The sequence below is a fragment of the Plectropomus leopardus genome, chromosome 17, assembly GCF_008729295.1.
Source record: "Plectropomus leopardus isolate mb chromosome 17, YSFRI_Pleo_2.0, whole genome shotgun sequence".
NCBI lineage: Eukaryota > Metazoa > Chordata > Actinopteri > Perciformes > Serranidae > Plectropomus > Plectropomus leopardus.
In genome coordinates this window covers 24731479-24754303 of record NC_056479.1, presented here as the reverse complement: position 1 = coordinate 24754303, position 22825 = coordinate 24731479, and the positions used below count along the sequence as shown (strand labels likewise).

Sequence of the window (22825 nt, the reverse complement as noted above, 5' to 3'; positions counted from 1 at the left end):
AAACTGGCTTGATTTCCTGAGAACCATTGCTGGTTATTTAGCAGACAAAGAGGAATAGTTCAAATAACCAACGCCATGGCCAAAAACACTGATCCGAATTCCCAGAGTTACAAAGCATCGTCTTCATCCTCAATAAGAGTTTTAATTTTTTATCATTTTTATTCATTTTTTAGATTTTTTTTTTGTATTTTTTTATTATTATTTTTTTTTTTGTAATTTTTTAAATTATTTTTTATTCCATCTCTTTAAAATGAAGAATGAACACACGTTCCGCCTCCTAAGTCTTGTAAACAAGAGGTTGCAGTGTGGCACCTCCAAACATTGAAAGCCTATTCTGAAAGTGCTGTTCCCCCCTTCGCCCATTAGGGGGCTAATAGGGAGGGCTTGCTAGATAGGCCCCGCCCCCTACATTAGGGTGGGCGGGGCTTGCTAGTCCCAGCTGCGGCTACAGTCCTTTGCACTGCAGAGCTCAACGTTCTTTAGTTTTAAAACAAAATTGGTGCAATACTTTTTAATGTCACTTTTACTATCACCAGATAATCCTCCTAAGTCAGCTTTTATTCTTTAACTATCTGTTGATCTTGAACTCCACGACAACGCAGTAAGGTAGGCGTGCCAAGGCAGAGAGGAGCGCACACATACTCATCCGCACACGCACTCATCCACACATACACACACACAAAGTACTTCCACACACACATATGTGCGCGTGCACACGCACTGACACATGCGCACACACACAATCACACACACACACTCACGGTAAGGACCTCAATGAGTAAACAGCTACACTGGAAAAACTGGCTGCTCCCTCTATATTGCAGATTATATATACTGAGAAAAAACCAAATATAGATATAATAATAATGAGCTCGATTGAAGCTTTTTTCGGTCTGAAAGAGCACTACCTGGAAGCAAATATCCATCCGTTCACATTATAGAATTGGCCTGCATGATTCAAGTATTCCGACTGATATGTTTTTGGGCTAAAACAAAGTGGACATATGTGCAGAGAGAGAAACGTAACTTGTTTTCCACAGGGGAGACCCCGTTTTGTTGTATATCTTGTAAGTGAGAAAGAGTCCAACTAGTGCCATTGCGTTTATAACTACTTTTTTTTTCATTTTCTTCTGCTGATTATTGATAATTCTCTACTGACCCTTCCTCCAGCCTGTTTGATTGGCGGGCGGTTCACATGGAGTCCCCACCGCCTGTCAGGTGATCCACCGGGAGGAAGGAGCTGATTGGAGAAGGGCTGCTGATCCTCCCCGCCTCGGTGCCACTGGGGCTCCCCCACAGGCTACTGGAATAGTTGGGCCCGCCCCAGAGGGAGGAGCTGTGGAGATCGCCGCTGTTCCACTGGCTGGGCTCAGGAGCGCGGCTGGGAAAGGGGTGAGACTGATCCATTCTGCTCTGAGAGGAGCCAATGGCCTGCCAGCCGGAGGAGGGAGTGGCCAATGACTGCCCTTGTGCAAAGAAACGGTTGATTTCCTCCTCGCTGGCAAACTCAGCCAGAATAGTAGTGTTCCCCAAAACACACCTGCAGAGAGTGAACAGGTGAGACACAGAGCGCGTGAGTGAGGGCGCTCCCAAACATCCTGTGGCTGGAGTCCACGGCGGGTAATCAGAAAACGCGATTCCATGACGGCCTGTCACGATAATTATATCGTTTTTTAAGCAAAATGATGCCAGAATAAACAACGGGGTTTTCCCGGTAGCCTGCAGCTGCACTTTTGGAGTGGAAGAGGCACAGTCTTGATGTCATTAGCTTGCCCAAAAGTCAGTTATTTTTAGTTTAATTCTTCAACAACTTCATCCTCCACTCAGTAAATCCACCAGCAAACGGCCCAGTTTCCAGGACGTCCATCCCCGGCAGCCGACTGCAGCACACCGGAGTGACTGTGGTGTTCCCAGAGCTTTGTCAAGCTTGGCCATTAGATGCAATAAGCATGTTTTTGTTGGCCCAACTTTGTATTGTCTAAAACTAATTTTGCGTACACTTATCAGTACAGCTTGCATTCAAATGTGCGCCGGAGGGACAGAGATGCCATCACAGTAACAGCGACTCGTTTACTTCCGGTACTTTCCCGGAGTCGTGTATAAATTGAGAATCTCCTGCAGTAATCTAGCTGGAGGAATCCGGTTTATATTATCTCCTGCCCTGGTGTCAGTGACTTAGTTTGTTTCTGGCACTGAAGAAATGAAATTACTGGTAATGGCCAACTCTAGCACAATTACCTTACTGCCTGTAACATCTGTCTCACAGTCAGAACACAGGGGCTGTGTGTACAACTCAACTTCCATTCATCTTTGCAGCCATTGGTTGATTAATTCCATTTTGTAAAACAACAGTGAAGTATTGATAATCTAACTAGCCAGTCAATGTGCCATTATAAGCTGGGGTCACACACAGGACGACTGCTTAACACAGGAACGGAAGAGTGTGTGAGTGTGTGTGTGTGTGTGTGAGTGTGTGTGTGTGTGTGATGTCCTTACATGTGCAGGCTCTTCTGGGCCTTTGCGGCCTCATCCTTGGAGCTGTAGCATACCACAGCGTTACCGTGCGGCAGGTTGAGGTGGAATGTGATCAGAGGGCCGTGCTGCATGCACAAGGTCCTCAGAGTAGAGCCGTCAATCTGTGAGACAAACAGAACAAAACACACACACAAAAAAACGGGACAGCTGTTAAACAACTGCTGACAAACATCATGCACAAACGTGTCCTCTAAAAGTTCAGTTTGTTGAATACGTATTGACAAAAAAAAAAGTTGAAAAAAAAAGTTGCAAGGTACGACAAGCTATTCTGGGCGCCTCTGGTTTCGGACGCAAAAATCCCTATCATTTTTCTTTAAGATTATGTCACGTAGGTGCTCTATTATGTCTTGGATCAGCATTAAACTCAATTATGAGTCCAAAATATTAACAGAACCATGCCAGAAAATATTTGTTTATTTGACAAGAAGTCAAAGACACAAGCATGTGTGCATAAATAACTTCAAGGTAGAAGTTTAATTCAATTCAAACTTTCAAATTTAAGGTACATTTTGGATGAAGTGAGCAACGATGGCTGCGTTTATCATTCTCAACTGCAAGCTTTTGGATTACACTGCTGCTTTATTCAGGGCACCCAGTGCTCATGAGTATTGTAGTATTTTTAGGGTCCCTACAGCTTTAAGAAAGTAGGAATTAAGAGATTTTAAGACTTTTCTCAGAATTTAAGACCAATTTTACCGACATCAGTTACCTATGATAGGGGAGATTGTTGCCCAAATATTTAATGTAACATAAAACATCACTTTTTGGTAAAGTTTGTGCGAGAGGCATTCATTATTTTGAGATTTTACAACGCAACATCAGAAAAACACTTCCCATGTATGATCACTTTTAAGACCTTTGAAAGATCTATTTAAGACATTTTAATACCAGTTAAGGCCTTATTTTTAGATTAATGATTCAATGCCTTTTAAGACTTTTTAAGGATCTGCGGGAACTCTGATTATGAGCCATCCTCCATGACAAAATAACAGACAAAACAGGATTTCTCAGAAACAAGGTTGCAATAATTAAAAGTGGTGCCCTTAACATAAACTCACATCTTGTTAAATTATCCAGGTGAGGTCGATATGTTAAGTAAAACTGAGGATATGGTAAGGAAAAATTGAAATGGGAACACAGAACAAGTGACCATACCAACTTTGTAACTCTAAAATAAGACGACAATGACAAAAGGAAAAAAGAAAATATTTAAAAAACACAGATTAATTGTCACATTTGTGTATGTTCAAGTACCTGAGGTGTGAGATTTTTCAGAACAAGCCATTGGGTTCTCCCTGAGCTGCTGCTGTCACCCCAACTGGAACCTGCCGAAACAAGAGAAAGGATACACGTTAGAGAAAACAGCTCAATTCTGGTTCCCGCACAGAGCAGCTCACAGTTAGTTATGATTTGTGCTTAAATATCTGTTTAATGTTGATACAAACTTTCCTTTTCTGCACTGATGGTTTCTTTTTCTAAACAACCACTTCGAATGAATGAATAATGATAAAAACCTCAAAACTCTGAACATTACTACAGGTAGTTTGGTATATGCGAGTCTCCATCTGCTCTCACCAGGTGTGTATCTGGACTCAGTGGAGCCCCAACCGCCCAGCCTCAGGGCAGAGCCGTCCCAGCCGGAGGAGGCAGAGCTGGGCTTCTGGCTGGTGAGGCCGGGTGGTGGTCTGGAGGGGGCCGCCACAGACAGCGCCTTGGGAGGCAGGGGGACCTTCCACAGCTCGTGGGCCAGGGAGGAGTTGGACACAGAACCGCCGCCGGGAGACCATTTTGACTCACTGGGTCTGGCTGCAAGGAGAGAGAAGAAATGTAACCTTTTCATCGATCTGCTGGCTGTTCATCTTAACAAACTTTTAAATCACACATTTGTTATATTGTCTGACAGCAAAAATTAGAGTCCAAAACCAAAGACTGCATCTGCTCAAGGCACACAAGTGTTTACATTATGCAGACTACAATGCTACAAGCAGCTTTACACTAATATCAGGTAAACATGTTTGAACATGAACATTATTTCTTCCTGCTTTCGGCTCATATTCATGCTGGAACATGTGTTTAGTGTTTAGAAGCTTTTATTGGTGATTTTTCAAGGTACACGGTGCAGCTATTCTCCATTAGCCATTTCCAAGCTACAATGACGGTGCAGAGATGCAAAAATGCAGATAATGAGACAGGCGCTAAAAAAGAGCACATCATACCTAATCCACATGTACACGGGTATGTTTTTAAAACTTTTTTTTTTTCAACAGACATTCGGGAAAACTCCTGGCATGGTGAAGATATTCAGAAACTCCGTTTCCAGTGTTCATGTGTAGACAGGGAAACCAGGGATTTTTGGCTTGTCTCCTTAGTTTGACATAAGAGTGTGCGTCATTATCTCTGCCTGGGCAGCTGAGACATGTCTAACCAACACTGCTAATGCAGGCAGAGTGTGTCCCCTGCGGCGCTCTATTCTTGTTATTGTTGTGCGTTCTCCAGTAATGACTTCAGGCTTCTAATTGGCAAACGTGGGCCTTAAGGTAGAGGTTATATCGCCACCTGTTGCTTTGGCGTGCGCTTAACAGTCTGCGTTTGCATTTTAATGTGGACAGAGATTTTTTTTCTAATACTGTTGGTGTGGATGGGAATTTTTAAAAAACCAGAGGAGGAAAAAAATGTGTTTTTTTAAAAATACCCATGTATTTGTGGACTCTCAGACAGAGGGTGCTGTGTGCTCCAGCACAGACAGCACGAGGAAAATAAAGAGTTTCTTCAACATTAAAGCATATAAACGTGTTCTTGTAGAAATAAACGCATATAACGTCCCCTATGAAGACTATTTGACTTGAAAAGTTGAGCAAAGAATAATTAAAAGGAGGTACACATACCTGAAGTGCTTTGTGCTGTACTGGTGAGGGAACCGCTGTGGCTGGAGGCACGAATGGATGACCAGGCACTGTTAGAAGGCATCGTGGTGTTCAGTGATGAGGATGGCCCTTAAAAACAAAGAGAGAGAGAGAAGAGTTAGTGCTTGTGAACTTTTGGTCAATGGCATTTTATCAAATCTGAATCTAGCATCAAATCTGCTCATAAATAACAATTTTACACATTGTTCATTGCTCTTAAAAAAGAAAAAAGGTAGATAAAAGACTGAAAAATGGACAGAACTCTATCAAACTTCAACCCTTGTTTGTGTTAATCTTTGGCCATGTGTGTGACCTACCGTTGTTCCTGTCCCTGAGGTGGTCTGTGTCGCGGACGGTGTTGATGGAGAGGTTGTTGATGACACTGCCGGGGGTCACATAAGGGTCAGTCTCAGGGTCAATGTTGGGGTAACCTTTCCAAGGCTCCCCGGGCCGGAACTCTGCAGACACACAGAAACAGCCGTTAGCAGCACATTTCAATGCAAACATCTTGTTTTGTTTTTGTTTGTGCAGGGGAGAGCTTGTGTACCTGGGGGCCAAGTGACAGTGTTTCCATGGGGCGGGGGGGAATTGGCACGGGGCGGCCAGCTATCACCCACCGAGCCCATTGATTGGCCGGGAGGACTCAGGGGAGATGGGCCAGGAGACAGGAAGTCATAGAAGGGAGAGTCCTCCAGACGCAGCCCAGACGACATAGCACCTGTGGGACAAACACATACAAACATTAGGACATAATGATGTCAGATAAGCCCACACTCTGACCACTTTTAAGTCAAAGCTAACTTTATTTTTTTTACAAAACCTACTCCCTGAAATGACTGCAAACTTATTCTTAAACTTGATTTTAAAACATTTTAAATTATATTTTTATATCTTTGCACCTCTTGTCTGCACCTTTGCTTTTTTCAATGGGTTTTATTTTTAAAAAATGTCAATAATTTCGTAATTAATTTTACCTTTAATATAATTTCTCTACTCTTTTATTGTAAATCTATTTCCTTTACTATGTTTTATGTTTCATTCTTCTGTAAAGCACTTTGATTGCCCTGTCGTAAGAAATGTACTGTCCAAATACTGAAACTCAGCGGCATGGTTTGATAATATATAAACCATGGTGCCACCAGAGCATTATAGAGTTTAATATTTAAAAAACATTTTTTATAATTAAAGGTTTTGGTCAGTACATATTTTTATATATTTTTGGAAACACATTTTCACCTACCAATAACACACGCTTCTTCAAAAAAAACCAACAAAAAAAACCTAACTCAGAATGAGGTGACAAACAAAAAAAACAGCAACTATGTTATCCATAAGTCTGGCCTATGTTTAACAAAAACATTAAATATATTGCAAAGTGTTGCTGTAAATCCAAAAGATGAAACTACAATCTTTTTAAAGCCAACTCTCAAGTCTACAGGAGGTGAGTATGCAGGAAATACTTTTTCTCTCTCACTGTTTCAGTGTTTGCCAAATAACTGCACTACGACTTTGTAAGGATACTTTGTTTTGGTAGTGCGTGCCCTGAAGTGCACAATCACCTCTTTTAGCTGGACAATCACTGCACAAACAACTCGGGTAGCACTTTTAATATCAGCAAGTCAGTCTGATGCTGCAGTGTGCACGGCTACAAACACAAACACAGATTCGTCCGTACCAGGTTTGCTGTTCTGCTCCAGAGGGTCAGTAGCCCAAAGTTTCTTCAGTCTGGACTGGGGCGGCTCTTTGTAGCTCACAGCTCCGCCACCACCACTACCACCACCGACACCCATGTCCAGGGGTACATTCAGGTTAGAGTTCAAGCCTGATGTGAGGAAGAGAGAGAGGAAATGAAGTCACTCTGAATTTAAATACATATTAAGAAATTCAAAAAACTGACTGATAAAGGCAAATTTCTACACCTAACTGTATCATCTTTTAAGTGTGGGGATTGAGATTCGAAAAAATGACCTCTATAGTAGCGAACATACTTAAAGGGAAGTTGCTGAAGGAACTGAGAGCAGCAGCATCCTTCTGCATCTCTGGGTTGTTGTGGGACAAGTAGTTATCCAGGTACGGTTTGTGGGGCGGGGCCTGTTTCAGCAGGGAGGGGTCCAGGTGCCGCGGCGGCTGCATCATTGATGGAGACGAACCAATGGGACGTGTCTAAGGACAGGAGGTATGAGAGGTTAGAGAGACCAACCAATAAGACACCATGGCCATTTCATTCAATAAAAATGCTTCAATTTTGCGTGTAATGAAGATGGATTCAGAGGGATTTTTCGACACTCACCTGTTCAGTCGGTCGTCCCACAGGCATGGCTCTCTGGCTCTGAGCTTTCTGCTGTTGCTGCTGCTGCTGGAGGAGAAGACGCTGCAGACACACACACGACAAACATAAATAAAAGCACTTTGATGATGTCTTTGTATTAAGTTTTGGAAATCATTTACTGCATAGTACCATATATTTCAAATACATTTATAGGTAGATTGATGGAGTTACAATATGCAAGCCAGTCTGACAGCACTTCAAGAGAACATTCAACAAGAATAACTACTATATGTGCCAACTACCATACGCATTCATTTTTAATTTTAATTTTTTATTCATTTTTCCAGTTCCAGTTATATTTAGTCATTTGTGTGTAGCATGTAAATTCACTGGATTTTTAGGGATATTTCCTTTAATACATCAGGTTTTCTTTTGAGTTCAGGAAAGTTAAGTCTTTTACTCCTTTGACAAAAAGCTATTGAGGCCAGAATTGGCAACACAGAAAAACATAGCTCACTAATGCTTTTTTTCCCTTTTCTTCTTGTTATCTTCAATAAAATACACCAATTTGTTGTCTGTCTCTCTCACTCGCCTTGAGACCCGGGGGGTTGAACTTTTGAGGCTATAGCACCTAAATTTTGGAATGCTCTCCCTGCACCACTGAGCCCTGTTGAAGTCTGTTTAAACAGCCGTTTGTGTAACTTGTATGCAATTGCTCTGTATTTTGTTGAAGTTTTGTTTGTGTTGTGCATTGTGTTTTTAATACTTTTGCTCTTAACTACGTGGCTCTGGTCATCACCCAATCTTCTGTACCTCCTGTCTTTTGTGGTGTATATTGCCCTTATGAAACAATCTGCAACCTGTGTCTGTGAAAAGTGCTATGCACATTTTACTTACTTTTTAATAGCCCTTTCAAGGTCTGTTAGTTGGTTATGAAAAGCATTGAGAAATATCAAAGGCTCAGTGCAGCACAGCACTCTACATGGACCTTAAACCACACAGAAAATTTAATTTCCTATGCCTGTGTGTATGTGTGTTCAAGTGCATGTGTCCATCGCTCTACCTGTAACTGGTTGATCTGGTTGAGCTGTGACAGCTGGTTGAGCTGGGAGAGTTGGTTGAGCACAGCCACCTGCTGAGGGCCGAACAGAGGGTTCAGACCTCCGTTACCTCCAGGGTACTTCAACAGGGATGGAGGGACCTGAACACAAACAAAAGTTTGGTTTTAGTTCATAAAATGTCATGTGACAGAGCATGAGCAAAGTTAGTAAATTGGGTTGATGGTGTTTGGTGAAAAAATCGTAGCTTCTGATGGGAAAAAAAATAATTTTGCATGTGTTCTACCTGAGAGGGCAGGATGGGTGGAGGCACTTGGTTACGGAGGTTGGGTTGGGGAGGGACCTGGGACTGGGGGCCGCCTCGGCCCTGTGCTACGCTGCTGCCACCCATCATAGGGTTTACATTCTGAGCGGGGAAGACAAACACACAAACAAACAAACACACACACACGGTCAATCAACGTGCAACAAACCAGGGTTTCCATACATTTTCATAGAAAAAAATTCAAAACATTTCCATAACTTCTCAAGGACCCAAAAATTTTTTTTGCCTCAATCCAAATGGCCAGCGTTTTTCAAACACAAGACATTCAATTCAAATATATTTTAGCATTCCAATCATGTGTTCAAGGACCGTAAGAAATTTAAAATCCAACAAAATTTCTGAGAACAACCCTTCTTAAAAATAAAAGAAAAATGCTTAGAATAAACATTGCCAAAATCTTCTCAGTTTTTTTTTTATTTTTATTTTTATTTATTTATTTATTTTTTTTACAGATTTTGCCTTTTTTTTTTTTTTTTTTTAAAAAGAAAACTTTTCAGGTATTCCCAGACCGTGGGAACCCTGAACAAACTCAAAAATGTATTTTTATCATTCGTTATGTCATGAGAAAACACAGAAACAAACCCAGAGTAAAATCTCACTGGTGAATTCAGTCACAAATTAAATCTTGAATAAATGTATCTTGTTGGATAACTTGCTGGAATATCATTTGTGCAATAGGTGGCTTGTTTTTGTTGGTATCTCAGGGTCTGAGGACAACATCCTTTTCATCCTCCCACACTCACCTGCCGAGCGCCCCCAGGACTACAGTGGGCAGGAGACGGCCCAGAGTCGAGACAGGGGATAGGCTGAGCAGAATTGGAAGGGGAAAAGCTCATGCTTTGATTGGAGGAGAGCTCATCAGAAGCTGCGTTATTGTAAGCAGAGGGGGAAACGGACAGCTGCAGAAGCAAGGCCAGGTGCACAGCAGATGGACGGCAAGCACAGAGGGACAGGAAGCACATCAGCAGCCAGAGAAGTGCAGAGAGGGAAGGAGAGAAGAAGGCATAGAGTTAGTTTTGCAGAAGAAGAGAGGGAGAAGGAAAGAGTAGGTGATGTGAAGAGGAAAGGAGAAGAGTGTATGGCGTAGCATCAGGCGAAAGAGTAAAAGGAGATGAGGGTGTTTACAAGAGAAGTGAAAAGAAAAGAAGCGATAGAGAGGGAGGGAGTGGAGAAGAAAAAGAGAAGGTGGCACCAGCGGATGGAAGTCAGAAGGATAGAAACAAAGTTAAAAGGCAAGCAGCGTTAAGTGCAGAAGGAAATGAAGCAAAGCCAAAGAAACCCACAGCAGCTTTGTACGAAACTATGTAAGGGAATGAATTACTACTGCATGTTTACGAAAAATCACTTGCAAAACTTAAGAATGCGATCACAACTAAGTAGGGCCAGGGCGATTGATCGATGTAATCCTAGTCACTGATCACGGAAATAGATTGATTTGTATATATAGTATAGTAAGCTGCGTCCATGCTGCAGGTACAATTGTTTAGCTAGAGTACAACTACTGTGCATGGACATCTGAAGCAAAAGCACACTGGAGGTGCAGGAGTGACAAAACGGTTTACATTAAAAACAAAGACCACTGTTAATGTCTGTGAAACGTGTCACTTATTTTCCTTGCAACACATCAAAGCAAAATCATTTGCCAGTGATTATCTTAACTGTGTATTGCTATGGTGATGAAATAAATTCATGTCATTACCATTTTAAGTTTAAAGTCAAGTAGTAAAGAAAAGACAACCTACTGATTCTCCAGTTCAGGGAAAGGGCTGCTGTGATATACAGTGATTACATTAAGCTAGTTTATGTGCCAAAACAATCATTTTGAGTTTCAGGTCCAGTATTCTTCTGATCAGGCAACTTTTTGATATTTCTTTTTTGGGTAAATTCCTAATTATATTGATTAAGTAATAAAACAATTAAAAAAAAGGGTCAATCCTCGAAAAAAATTCAACTAATAAAAAAAACCCTGTTAGATAAATAAATTTTTTTAAAAAAACGACAGGTGCAGCCCTACAATTTAGTATGCGAGTCTGCATATTCCATTAAATTTCGTTGCTCATATGAATTATTATGAAAAGAAACAGCATTCTGCGCACAGCAAGAATCACATGAATCATCCCTTTCAATTGTCCACACATCAAATGCAGTGTGTTAGAACAACCACTGAGGGGCACAACAGGGCTGAGAGACATACAAGAGACCCACATCTATCTCATGAGCTTCACCAAACAGCTATCTACTAATGCCGTTTTTACACTACGCACTTTTACGCACACTTAAAAAACACATTTAATCTCAAAATGTGTTCATTTCTTTACCCCCACTCGTAGTTTATACCAGGGAAACCCTGATGTTTCTGCATACCTTGTCATAGTAAGGGCTGCGGTCCATGGCAGACTCCTTGTGGAGCTGGTGTCGAGACCCAGGGTTCTTTCCCATCACTCCGTTGAAGTCTCCCATGCTGCCCATGTCCATTCGCTTGTCCTGCACCATCCCTGCTCCTGTCTTCATGGAGTCGTCAGGAGAGTCTCTCTACAAAAGCGAAAGGAAAGAAAATGGGATTAAAGAGACAGAAAAGCATTAACATTGCATGCATTCATCAGAGTACATGCATTTGAAAAACTGTAAGGAAACGCAGATAGGGATGCTCCGATTGTGAAATTCTGGGCTGATACTGACGCTTAGAATAACAATTTGGCTGAGAGTTGACAGCTGATACCAGTGTTTTGGTTGTTTATTTTGTTTTGGGTGTTTCTGAATTTACCAGAGAAACAAAGATATTGTAAAAAAAAAACCAAACAACTGAACTGTTTAAAGTCAGTCTTCGCTACATTACCAGGGTTCCTACGACTTAAGGCAAGTGAGGTTAAGCCCTTTTAAGACTTTTTTAAGACCAATTTCAGTTGGCAATATTGAAGGAAAAAACACATGTACTAAAGTCGATTATTTAAGGTTAGGGAGAATTTTATTTTATTTTTCAGATATTTATTCAAACATAAAACACAACTCTTTGGTGACGTTAATGCAAGAGGCATCAGTATATTATTGTTGTTTTTAATGTTGCCAATTTATTTTTGGCCTATTGAATGCAATGTCAGAAAGAAAAAGATTAATAATATTACCTCCTCCAATGTCTAAGCATTTTTAAGAATTATGACAGATTACTTTAAGACATTTTAATGCCAATAAAGTCTCTGTTTTTAAATAAATTAATTCAATACCTTTTGAGACCCTGATGACACGACTTATGAAAGAGCACAAATTCAACCACATAAATTTATAAAACAACCTTTTAAGTGAAAGAGAGCAACAGGAAAACATTGAGAAACTACTTACAGAGAAGTTCATGCTGTTGAACTGGTTGATGAAGGGTTTCATCCACGGTTCATCCTGTTTGTTGACTGGTTTGTTCATCTGCAACATAGACAAAAAAATATTAGTGGGATTTAACCATTTGCTTTTGAAGTGTTTCTGCAAAAAACAAAATCAATTATTTCAGAAAACAGTTTCTATTCTGCTAAAACACAGGTGGCTAAAAAAACTCACGTAAACCCTTGATGTGTTTTGTTTTTAAGACGGATTTCAACAATATGAAGGAGCCCCTGAAAATGAAACTAGGCCATCTATGAAGTACAAATATGCAAATTGGGGGGGTCTGGGCATCATCCAGACATACTACCCACACTGTTTTGATAAAAAGCTGGTTGAAAATCAGTGAAATATCCATTTAACGTCATCTGTTAAGAACAGGAATCAGTGTTTTTATGTTGCATATTAATGTTTAAAGCTGAGGTGAACAAACCTTGTTGGAGCCTTTATGCTTGGAGTTCCAGGTGTTTTGGTCGTGGGATCTGTTGTCCTGTTGGCTGTTGCTCCACATGCCGATCTCCACCTCCTCTTCCTGGTCCCAGCTATTGCCCATGGACGCCTCCTCACCACCCCATGTCTCCATGGGCTTGGGACCTGGAGCTACAAGGAAATTAGGAACACAGGAAGAAACTGAATACCAGCAAGCGCTTGTATATTTCTAATATGAGGTGTTTTTTTCCCTTCTTTTTAAAATTGTTTTAATTTTGGTGGTTGATGTGTTTTTTTTATTTTTTATAATTATAAGTTTCTGGATGTTTTCTTTTTTCATGTTTTTAATAATTTTGAACAGGGTGGTGTTAGTATTTTTACTTAAGTAAAGGATCTGAATACTTCTTCCACCACTGGTTTTAACATAATCATACTCTTCAGGTGCCCTTTTTTTCTGAAAATGTATTTTCATTTGTGCACCTACCAGACTTATGACTGCCCCATCCAGACCCAGACTCTCTGTTATCCCTGCTGGGTTCATCCCAGCCTGAGCTGGTGTCCATGGGCTTCCCCCAGGCAGATGTCCCGTTGTCCACTTTCACAGGTGGAGGAGCGGGAGGCTCCCATGTTGAGGACTCCTTCTTCTGGGGGTAAGGCTCACCCCAACCTGGAGGACAAGAGGGAGGTACGCATTAGAATAAGGATATACTTCCCTGGTGTTCACTTGAAACACTGTTCTTGTTTTTTTGCATTCATTATCAAAAAAATGAAATATTGTCATCATTATTCAAAAAACCCAAACAAACCCCAAACAGAGATCAATATTTGGTTTGAATTTGCTCAGTCTGACATATATAAATCTTTATTTTTGACCATTAAGACACATTTTAGAGAGGCGCATTAAGTCACCATGTTAACCTGCCCTTAACTTGTAAACATACAACATTTACAGCTCACAGCAACTTAACACGATAGTCTCTGGCTTTATTTTGATATCTAACGTCGGCAAAAAGTGTTGTTACACATATCTGAGCTATAGTTAGCATGCATTCGCTTGGTGGGCTAACATGGCTTGTTTATAAATTACGCAAATATCTCTGTCGACCTGAACATCCCGCTGAAGTCGTTTAGACTCTCAAACTACATATGGGTAAAAAAGGAACAAATAGTTAAATATTTTTATGAAACAGCCAAATCTTATTCAACTGACATAATTCTGAGTTGGGTACAGCCCTAAAACACAAAGACGCATATAATCTTTCTTGGGACACTAGCCACATTTCCATATTTACAATGATGCTGCATGTTTTCATTGGTTTTCTTTGCTGGATTCAGAGAGCCCTGCTCATGTCCCTGTGGAACCCTGTGTCAACTTGCTTATGTAAGTGTTGTTTACTTTAACTCCTGTGGGTGTGCAAATGTGTGCATGGGCACCCTATGCACTTCCAAATGTGAGATTGCATGTGTTCAAGTATGAGTTCAAAAGGCTCCCGTTACAGCTGACCACCCAGACGTGCTACTTTCTCCTTCCACAGGAGGCGTTTGGGGACATGCCAGGGATACCTCCCCGTAAAAATAGGACAGATCATGGGGTGGCCTCAGGCTCCAGTGTCCCTCATGTGACTGGGCATGCTTGCACACAAGTACTTGCACATAACAACATCAAAAAACATGCACACACAGCCAAAAAGCTAATCTTCACATTACTGGATGTTAAAATAAGGCAGATGTGCACATTCGCTACACACACACACACACCAATCGACAAGCTGTAACCCCAGCCTGCATGTATTGTTCTGTTTATGTAGGTGCATCAGTTGGTCTAATAAAAGCTAGATGTGAAACACAATAAGAGTGAGCATGTGTATGAATGTGTTTGACAAGATTTTAGGGATGCACGAGGGATGTCACTACTGGTTTGGAAAAATTGGTATTGGGTGCGATCAATGCATTTTTTTAATTGTTCAGGATCAGTTATTTTGAGCACATAAAATAAAGAAAAACCTAAGGAACAGTTTGGGTGTTTATATTTTTTCATATATTGCATTGCAGAGCTATTAAATTGTCAAAACATATACACTGGGTTGATTTTAAAAACTTAAAAGTACTCAAAGTGTGCATTGTGCAGCTGTATTATCCAGGTAAATACAAGTGTTGGATCGGGACTTCCACAGATACTCAATATCAAATGACTCAGATCAGGACCAGGGACAAAAAAAACTTGTTTGGGACATCCCTAACATCCAAATTTAGATGCTACTGAAAATAAATAAATAAATTAATAAATAAATAAAATTTCCACAACAGAATCAATATATGAGGCCAATTTTATTTATTTTAACACTGTTTAAATGTGTTTATTTACACATCTAAGAACATACAATATCTATTGAACTGACCTTTTTCTTTCATATCATTTTCTCTCAAATCACTGTGTTGCTGTTTTTTTATTGATTTTTGCACGTCAGTGTTCACAAATAAAACCAAATCTAACTAAAATGAATCAAAACCTACAACCTGATCATTCTTCTCATTACAGTAGCTGCCTAGTCTGCCGCACCCTTCCCAGCCATCCACTTTGCTGCTCCAGTTAGCTCGCTAGACAGCAACCCTGAATAACCCCAACAACCCCTCCCTCTTCTCCCCTCCTCAGCCCACTTATACAGAATAGCTGCCTTACTCGTTTTGGTTTCCCCAATCTTACACTGGAACCAGTCCTATTACTAAGTCACCAGACCTCCTCCTCTACCACTCATGTCCTTGCTCGCTCTCTGTCTCTCAAAACCCAACAAAAGCCAGTGTTTCTACAGCGAGCAGAATTGGCGGGTGAGAGAGAAAGGGAGCAGGAAAAAAAGGCGAATGAGAGAAGAGAAAAATCGATGCTCTTAGCATTCCAAAGGGATGACTCAACCGGCTTTACAAAAAGCCCTCAACATAGACAACACCGTAGGGAGATGGGGGAGAATGGCTGTACGTGTTTGTTTTCTCTCCATGCTTCTGTGCAAATTGTGTATGCTTTTGAATACATTTGTGAATGTGCGTGCATCCACACTTTTTGTGTTTGCACTGTCTAAATCCTTTTAAGACCTTATTTCAGCTATCTCAAAGAGAGAGAGAGTGTGGGTGGGACTTGCACCTTTTTACCCATTCAAGGCTTACAGACTGCACCAGGAGGCTTGCACTTACACGCTCAAACCATTTTAGATACTGGCTCATTTCCTAGCTTTTTTTTTTTTTTTTTTTACAAACCTCAATATCAAACTAAACATAAAAAACAAAAACATTAATCGGCATGCTAATCCACCTCCAGTCAGAACATAAAAACTGTGCACTAGAGAATCTGCAGAACTGAGAAATCGATTGACACACTGTCATCAAAGACTGTGACGATGAAAGTCTCCCTGCAGGCAAAAACCAATAATGGCAAGATCTCTGATAACCTTGCCGACCACATCTATCTAGACCAACACTATAAAGGGAGCAAGAGTGACTCTGCAATGTTAAAATTGTCATCTATTTTTCACATGAATGCACGAGTTAGAGGTGTGTGGGCATGTGCACATTTTTGTGTGTTCCCGTTTATCTGTGTTTTCATTCATAGTCGCAGCTGTGTGAAAGACTGTTGAAACAGGGGTGTTAATGACCTTCTTAAGATGGCAATGAGAGACTGTGGTTTGCATATATCAATCAAACAGAAAAAACATAACAGCTAGAACGTTCATTCTTTATACAGCAGAAAGCTAAGAATTCTTTCTTTCATGTCATTGTGTTGTACGTTCGTGATGGCACCATTATGTTAGGTTACATGTGGTGCAAAATGTGTAAAAATAAGTGGTGGGGCCAGAGGGATGAATAACACAACTGAAACACCTTTGCACTCTGCTCATGAAATGGGCTTATCTCAAGCACTAAATAAGACATATTTCAAATAACTTATGGAGTTTTTTTTCTTTCATTTTTCTATCTTTAAAAATCTTTAGGATCAATGTTTTGTGAATTTACTTTGGGAAATTAGTTGAAGAAATTAGTTTTTAAACTTATGACACAATTTCAACAATAATCAATTATTATGTATTATTGTCTTATACAGCCTTTTAGCACAGGTTGTACACATTTTAGAAATACTAAGTATTTGAAGATACTGAAATTACATCACAATAACCAAAAATATCAGTGTAGGCACTGGCAAAATATTTCTATTGCTAAGTTCAAAGGGATAAGTTTAGTTTATTCATTTCTTAGTTAGTTTATGAATAGCAAGGATTTCTTTTTGTATTTCTGTTGAATTAATATGGATAAATGATAATTAACAGCCAATTAATTTGGCTTCTAATGGCCCTTGCCTGCTCAAACATACAGGTGTGTACGTGTCTAAATTAGGTTTGCATAATTTCAAACTTACCGGAACTGCAGCTTTTGTCCTGTGCAAGAGGCTGCATGGGCTGAGGAGGATGCATGGAGCCGCGTGCTGGGTGGGACTGGTGCTGAGTGGGGGCCTCCTGGTCAGATTGGCCAGTCCTGTTCCACATGTTGACAGATCCGCCGCTGTATTTACCTAGGAAGAAAGTTTAATTGCGTGTTGAGTCATCAGCTGGAAATGAAAAGCCTGAACTTTCATAGTTCTTTTTGAAGAAATTCACAGTGGGCTCAGTGTTTACCGGGGTCTCCCCAGGCTCCTGTCCCATCATCGATCTCCATCCTTCGACGAATGGACTCTGGAGAAGGTTCTTCCCACCCGGTTGCCACTTCCTCCTTGGGACCTACTGTGGGCATGGGTCCTCCCAGCCAGCCTGATGAAAGAACACAAGAATAAGTGTGAGTCATCAGCTGTATGTATCCCCACTTTCTTTTCCTGCTATACAATGGCACGCCAGTATTAACCTATTATTCCGAATATGACAATATTCTGAATTTGATGTGGGTCATATAAACAGCATATTTTGTCTAAATATTTTGAATTTGGCCCTTTTATGGATTTTGCATTTTTTGATTAAGACTTGGGATGAACCAGTAATTTTTAGATTGTAGGAGCATTATTTGGGCATGTGCACAACCAATTTGGAACACGAGTCTCGACCGGGGTTTTTACTACAATTTGCGACACGTGGCCTCTCGTCTGTTTATGGGCAAAAGTTCGCACAGCTGTGGGGTACAGACGCACGCAAAAGAAAATCCCACATTTCTGGTCAGAAGGAGAACTCCAGCTTCGAAACTTTATGAAAGAATTGGATATTTGGATATGCGCAAATTTCACAATGCCAACCTTTTCAAGAAGGCTGAAGGAAGGAAAAAAGGAGTCAAACAAGTCCGCCACTGGAAAGAAACTGTGAAAAAAAATCCTAATTTGATGCAAAAAGGCAGAATTACAAGCCCCAGCTGTTCTACTTCTTCATATTTTGATATATGTGACATATTAGGACACATTAAGTAGAATATGCATGGCTGCATGCCAACAGGAGCGTTAGTGGAATATACATTTTCATAAGACATGTAAACGGCTAGTAGGAATATTGTCTTTTTGGAATAAGGGCATAAACCAGACTGTTTTTGTGCATGTAAATGTATTAAATGTACAGAGGCCTGCCACAAATAAGGGCTTGCTCATAAACAAATAGATTCTGAAAGAATTAATAATCCAAATAATTACCTGTGGGCTTGTTTTGGGCTTGATTGCCTCTGGACATGTTGGATTCAGGACCTTTTCCCCACTCATTGGAGGGCTTGGGATTCGGCTCTCCCCAGTTCTGGTTGTTCTTCATTGGCTCACCCCAGCCTTGGGCGTTGGGTTTTTGAACTGAGTCGCCCCAGTTGGAGCCTGGGTTTGGAGTGCTCTGGTCTGGAGTATTTGATCCTCCGCTCCCGACCCAGGTGTTGCTGCTGCTGGTGTTGGTTCGGCTTGGCTCGCTCCAACATCCAGAGCCTGAGCGGTCACTGTCGCTGTCCCAGCCCACTGAGCTGGCGCCTTTTTGGGGCTCCCCCCAGTGGTTGCTGCTCCCTGCTCTGACACCATCTCCAGTACCCCATCCTTCACTTCCATTTCCGCTATTGGAACCCCAGCCTTGCTGTTTGGGTACATTAGTCCATGTATTGGACCTAAACAAAAACGATGAAGGTGATCAGTTAAACATAAAAGGACAGAAAAACTAGAATTACCACCTCGCTGTTGTATGCCTCCTCCAACAAAGTCGGAGTTTGTATGCATGTCTGTCCAAAATTACTGACATTACTTGCCAAGTTTCCTTTTTTCCCCCATGTTTTTGCAAAAAATCAACCCATTTTTTTGAGGCCTTAGATGGTCAAAAACCTTGTGAACGGATGCAGCATAAGAAAACTGATGTTGATCAGGTTTTTAAAGGGTTAAGTCCACATGGACGTTCATGCCAAATTTGAAGAGAACGCCTCAAGGCGTTCACACATATTGCATTCAGGAGAAAAGGACGGACGGACAAAATGGCTCCAGCCACAGCTGTCAGCGGTGAAGAGGCATAAAAATTGGTTACACTTACTGCAAACAATATTTCTTATTGGTATAATTAGTACTTCTAAAATGCTAAAACATAAATTACCTGTCATCTTTATTGATATTATTGCTCCAGGTGTTACTGCTGTTGTTGCTCCCCTTGTAGCTGGATCCATCGTCCCAGCCACTCTGCCCACCTCCACCACTGGCTGGGACTTTGCTGTCCCACCCAGAGGCTGGCCGCTCTCCCCAGCCGGAGCTTCCTGTGCCTGGGCCTGAGCCGCCTGGCCCACCCCCCCAACCTGCAGGTACATGAAAGGGTTGGAAATGTGACTACAAAATTTAATGCCTTTTCCAGGTTTTCAATAACTGTGGGAACCCTGTACATTTCAAAGTTTTTGTTTAAATCATTGAAATACATTCACAGATTATTGCCCTACCTCCAGAGGTCTGGGAGGGAGCTGCCGGTGTTGTTCCCCATCCGGAGCCTCCGCAGCTCTGCTTTCTCTCGTCTCCTCTGGGAGCTTGGTGCTTGCTAGCAGGAGAATTGACATCCCAGGAGGTATTCTGCCGTATGGGCGTCTGTCCCCATCCAGTGTTGGACAGAACTCTTGGGTCCACATCAGTCCGGCACAAAGCTAAGGGTACAGGGTGTGTAACTTTTCTGCGATTTCCCCCTTTTGACTGGCCGTCTCTGTCTGAGCTGGATCGGCCTCCAGAGCTCTCTCCACTTCCCTCACTTCCTCCAGAGCGACCCCAGCCTCCAGTGACGCTCCCCAAGCCATGGCTTCCTCCTCCTCCCCCTCCGCCTCCCATACCCATGGCGTCATCCTCCAGGCTCTTCCAGCCATTGTTGGCAGAGCTTCCTTTATGACTTCCAGCATCTGAGTGGTTGTTACCAGGAGCTGTTGATCCCCATTCTCCATTTGACATCTTGTTGGACGTGGAAGAGGATGACGAGGACGAGGAAGAAGACGACGCGCTGCTCCCCCAGGGGCGAGGTATCCCTGCTGGAGGACCCATCGTAGTTTGGTTCCCGTTTCCTGGTGTTTGGCCTGCAGAGCCTGGGAGTTGATTTGAGCCGATACCCCAGGACAAGTTGCTCTGAGGCTGGTTTGGGTTATTGGCGGGCCCCTGGTCCCAGCGTGGGGCCCCAGTGTTATTGTGGTTATTATTACTCTTGAAAGCAGCAGTAGAGGAGATTTGGGGGTTCCCAGCCTGCATTAAGGCAGGGTTTTGGGGGTTCACAGTGTCTGCATTTGGGGGGCCCTTATCTCCAGGGTAGGTAGTTGCGCCCCAAGGCGTACCGAAGGCCCCAGGACCCCCCAGCTCTCCTTGTGGGTGCTGAGGGGCTGTTGAGGGGTTTCCATTGGCCAGCGGACCCCCGTTTCCTCCTCCAATAGAGCCCCAGGAACAATCCCCGCTGAGTTGGGGTGAGGCGGTAGAGTTTGGTGGACTAGAGGTCATTGTGGCGTTAGTAGTAGTAGTAGTAGTATTCATCATAATAGTGTTATTTGGTCCATTGGGTTCAGTGTTAAGGTTGGTAGGCTGTAGGCCACCATTTCCACTGTTGCTGCTTCCTAACACCTTGCTGCTTGCTGTACCATTATTTACCTCAGTGTCTTCCATCATACTGCTGTTGTTTGGAGCTGCCATGCCACCCCAGCCCAGCATGGGGCCCTGTTGGGGAGCTATACCCAGTTTGGAACTCATCCCCGCAGCCTGTGGAGGCCGTTGGCCCTGGGACACTGGGCTTGGGGTTGAATTCTGCGGCCAGGCACCGTGGTTGGCATTTGGGTTTAAAGTGTTTGGGTTTAACCCTCCGTTGATGCAGGGGGTGCTTCCGCCGGTGGTGATCATGTTGCTGCCCCACACACCACTGTTACTGACGGGCTTGTTGCTGTGGTTACCCATGTTATTGCTGCCAATACTGCTGGACCCAGCCACGGAGTAGTGGGAGGACCCAGTGATGTTATTATTTCCATTATTTGCACCGCTGATGGTTCCCATCCCTCCGCCGATCACCTGACGACTGTTGCCGTTGCTGTCTCCGTTCACCGAAACGCCGACCATCATGGCAGAAGTCACCATAGAGGAGGAGGGAGAAGAAGCCGTAGAAGACACAGAGGAAGGAGCATTTGCTGACATCATCATCACTGTTGTCACAGCTGCGAGGTTTTTCTCTGAGCCGATCGAGGAGCTAGAGTCTGCGTCCATGCATTCTGATGCCAACTCGGGGTCTGATCCTGACCCGCAGCCAGAGGAGGAAGAAGACGAGGAGCAAGAGAATGAAGAAGAGGAGGGAGGCCAGACGGAAGAGTTAGTTGAGGAAGGGTTGTTGGGTTTTTCAGTGCTTCCGTCCACTAGGACTTTGCCCCAGTTGCTGTTGCTGTCACTGCTGCAGGGAGAGCCAGAGGACCAGGGGGAAGGCTCATACTGCAAGTCCAAGCCAGGATGCTCCAGACCTGGAGAGAGGAACATAGACATGACAGGGGAAACTGTTAGATTAGAGATCTATAAAAGTAATCTCAAATTTTAGAAAAACTGCAAAAACTAGATGGTTGGGGGAATTATATATACTTTAAGATGTTAACCCGTTAAACACTCTGAACAGATTGGCTTTCAAATTTCCTATGGAAAACAAAACAATTGTCTAATATTCTTACTGAAATGCCAAATTCGGTTCAACTAACATAAAGTCTGAGCTGGGTACAGCCCTAGACGTAAATTTCTGAATGTTAAATTCAAGTACTTCAAGCACCTCAAGCAACTTATATAAGGGTTTAATTTCCCCTTATTCATAGTCACTTTGAGATTTTTCTATTCCCTTCAACCTTCAGCTACCCAACTGTTCTGGACGTGATCAGTGCCAGGCCCGAGTCTGGACACAGCTGCCACCATTTTGTCACCACAGCAGGACCCAAAAGCATGCCAAAGCTATAAACTAGGATTCAGGGAGGCAGAGGACGACCATCAGCAGGAGAGATGGAGGGCAGAGGGGAGATGGCAATTGCGTGTGGAAAGAGGGAGGATGGAGGAAAAGAAGGGAGGCAGTCATTGCAGCTGAAAAGATTCAGACTTAAACCTTGATAGTTTTCTGAATACATTACGACTTTCTGAGATCATCTACATTCAGATCTGACATGTTTCTAAAATTAGACTCCAGTGATCACTTGTGATCTGATTCTGCTTTCAGGGCTGTTATGCACACACTCATTCAGTCGCAAAGGCAAGTGGCTGAATTTTCTGTGCAACAGCAACACTCTGTGCATCACCTCACATATCAGCATTTGCCAAGTCCTACTCATACAGCATTCTTGCAGTGGAAACCTAATTCATTTGCGTTGGTAATGAATTACAGTATTTCTGATACCAACTCTCAATGAAAATGTTTAAATGTGAAAGCACTGTAGTACAATTTAACTGAGAAATAATTTCATAAAGTCTTGACAACAAGGTTAGCCAATGTTACCAAAA

At 42.3% G+C, this 22825-nt stretch overlaps 1 protein-coding gene across 2 annotated transcripts in view; it reads right to left on the bottom strand.

Annotated features, from left to right (window-relative positions):
• Nucleotides 1-845: 845 nt before the first annotated feature.
• The window catches only part of LOC121956573 (trinucleotide repeat-containing gene 6A protein-like), a 46734-nt gene continuing 24754 nt past the window's right edge, over nucleotides 846-22825 (bottom strand). For both annotated transcript variants that reach the window (XM_042504852.1, XM_042504850.1), the window contains exons 6-26: nucleotides 19789-21813; nucleotides 19455-19650; nucleotides 18536-18981; nucleotides 17547-17678; nucleotides 17291-17443; nucleotides 13373-13555; nucleotides 12893-13059; nucleotides 12427-12504; nucleotides 11455-11622; nucleotides 9052-9171; nucleotides 8771-8908; nucleotides 7729-7809; nucleotides 7427-7601; nucleotides 7114-7260; nucleotides 5986-6156; nucleotides 5756-5896; nucleotides 5421-5528; nucleotides 4111-4341; nucleotides 3790-3860; nucleotides 2497-2636; nucleotides 846-1540 (exon numbers count right to left, since the gene is read on the bottom strand). In XM_042504852.1, coding sequence (XP_042360786.1) covers nucleotides 1192-1540; nucleotides 2497-2636; nucleotides 3790-3860; nucleotides 4111-4341; nucleotides 5421-5528; nucleotides 5756-5896; nucleotides 5986-6156; nucleotides 7114-7260; nucleotides 7427-7601; nucleotides 7729-7809; nucleotides 8771-8908; nucleotides 9052-9171; nucleotides 11455-11622; nucleotides 12427-12504; nucleotides 12893-13059; nucleotides 13373-13555; nucleotides 17291-17443; nucleotides 17547-17678; nucleotides 18536-18981; nucleotides 19455-19650; nucleotides 19789-21813 — 5420 coding nt within the window. In that variant the 3' untranslated portion in view covers nucleotides 846-1191. The remainder of the gene's footprint in view (nucleotides 1541-2496; nucleotides 2637-3789; nucleotides 3861-4110; nucleotides 4342-5420; nucleotides 5529-5755; nucleotides 5897-5985; nucleotides 6157-7113; nucleotides 7261-7426; nucleotides 7602-7728; nucleotides 7810-8770; nucleotides 8909-9051; nucleotides 9172-11454; nucleotides 11623-12426; nucleotides 12505-12892; nucleotides 13060-13372; nucleotides 13556-17290; nucleotides 17444-17546; nucleotides 17679-18535; nucleotides 18982-19454; nucleotides 19651-19788; nucleotides 21814-22825) is intronic.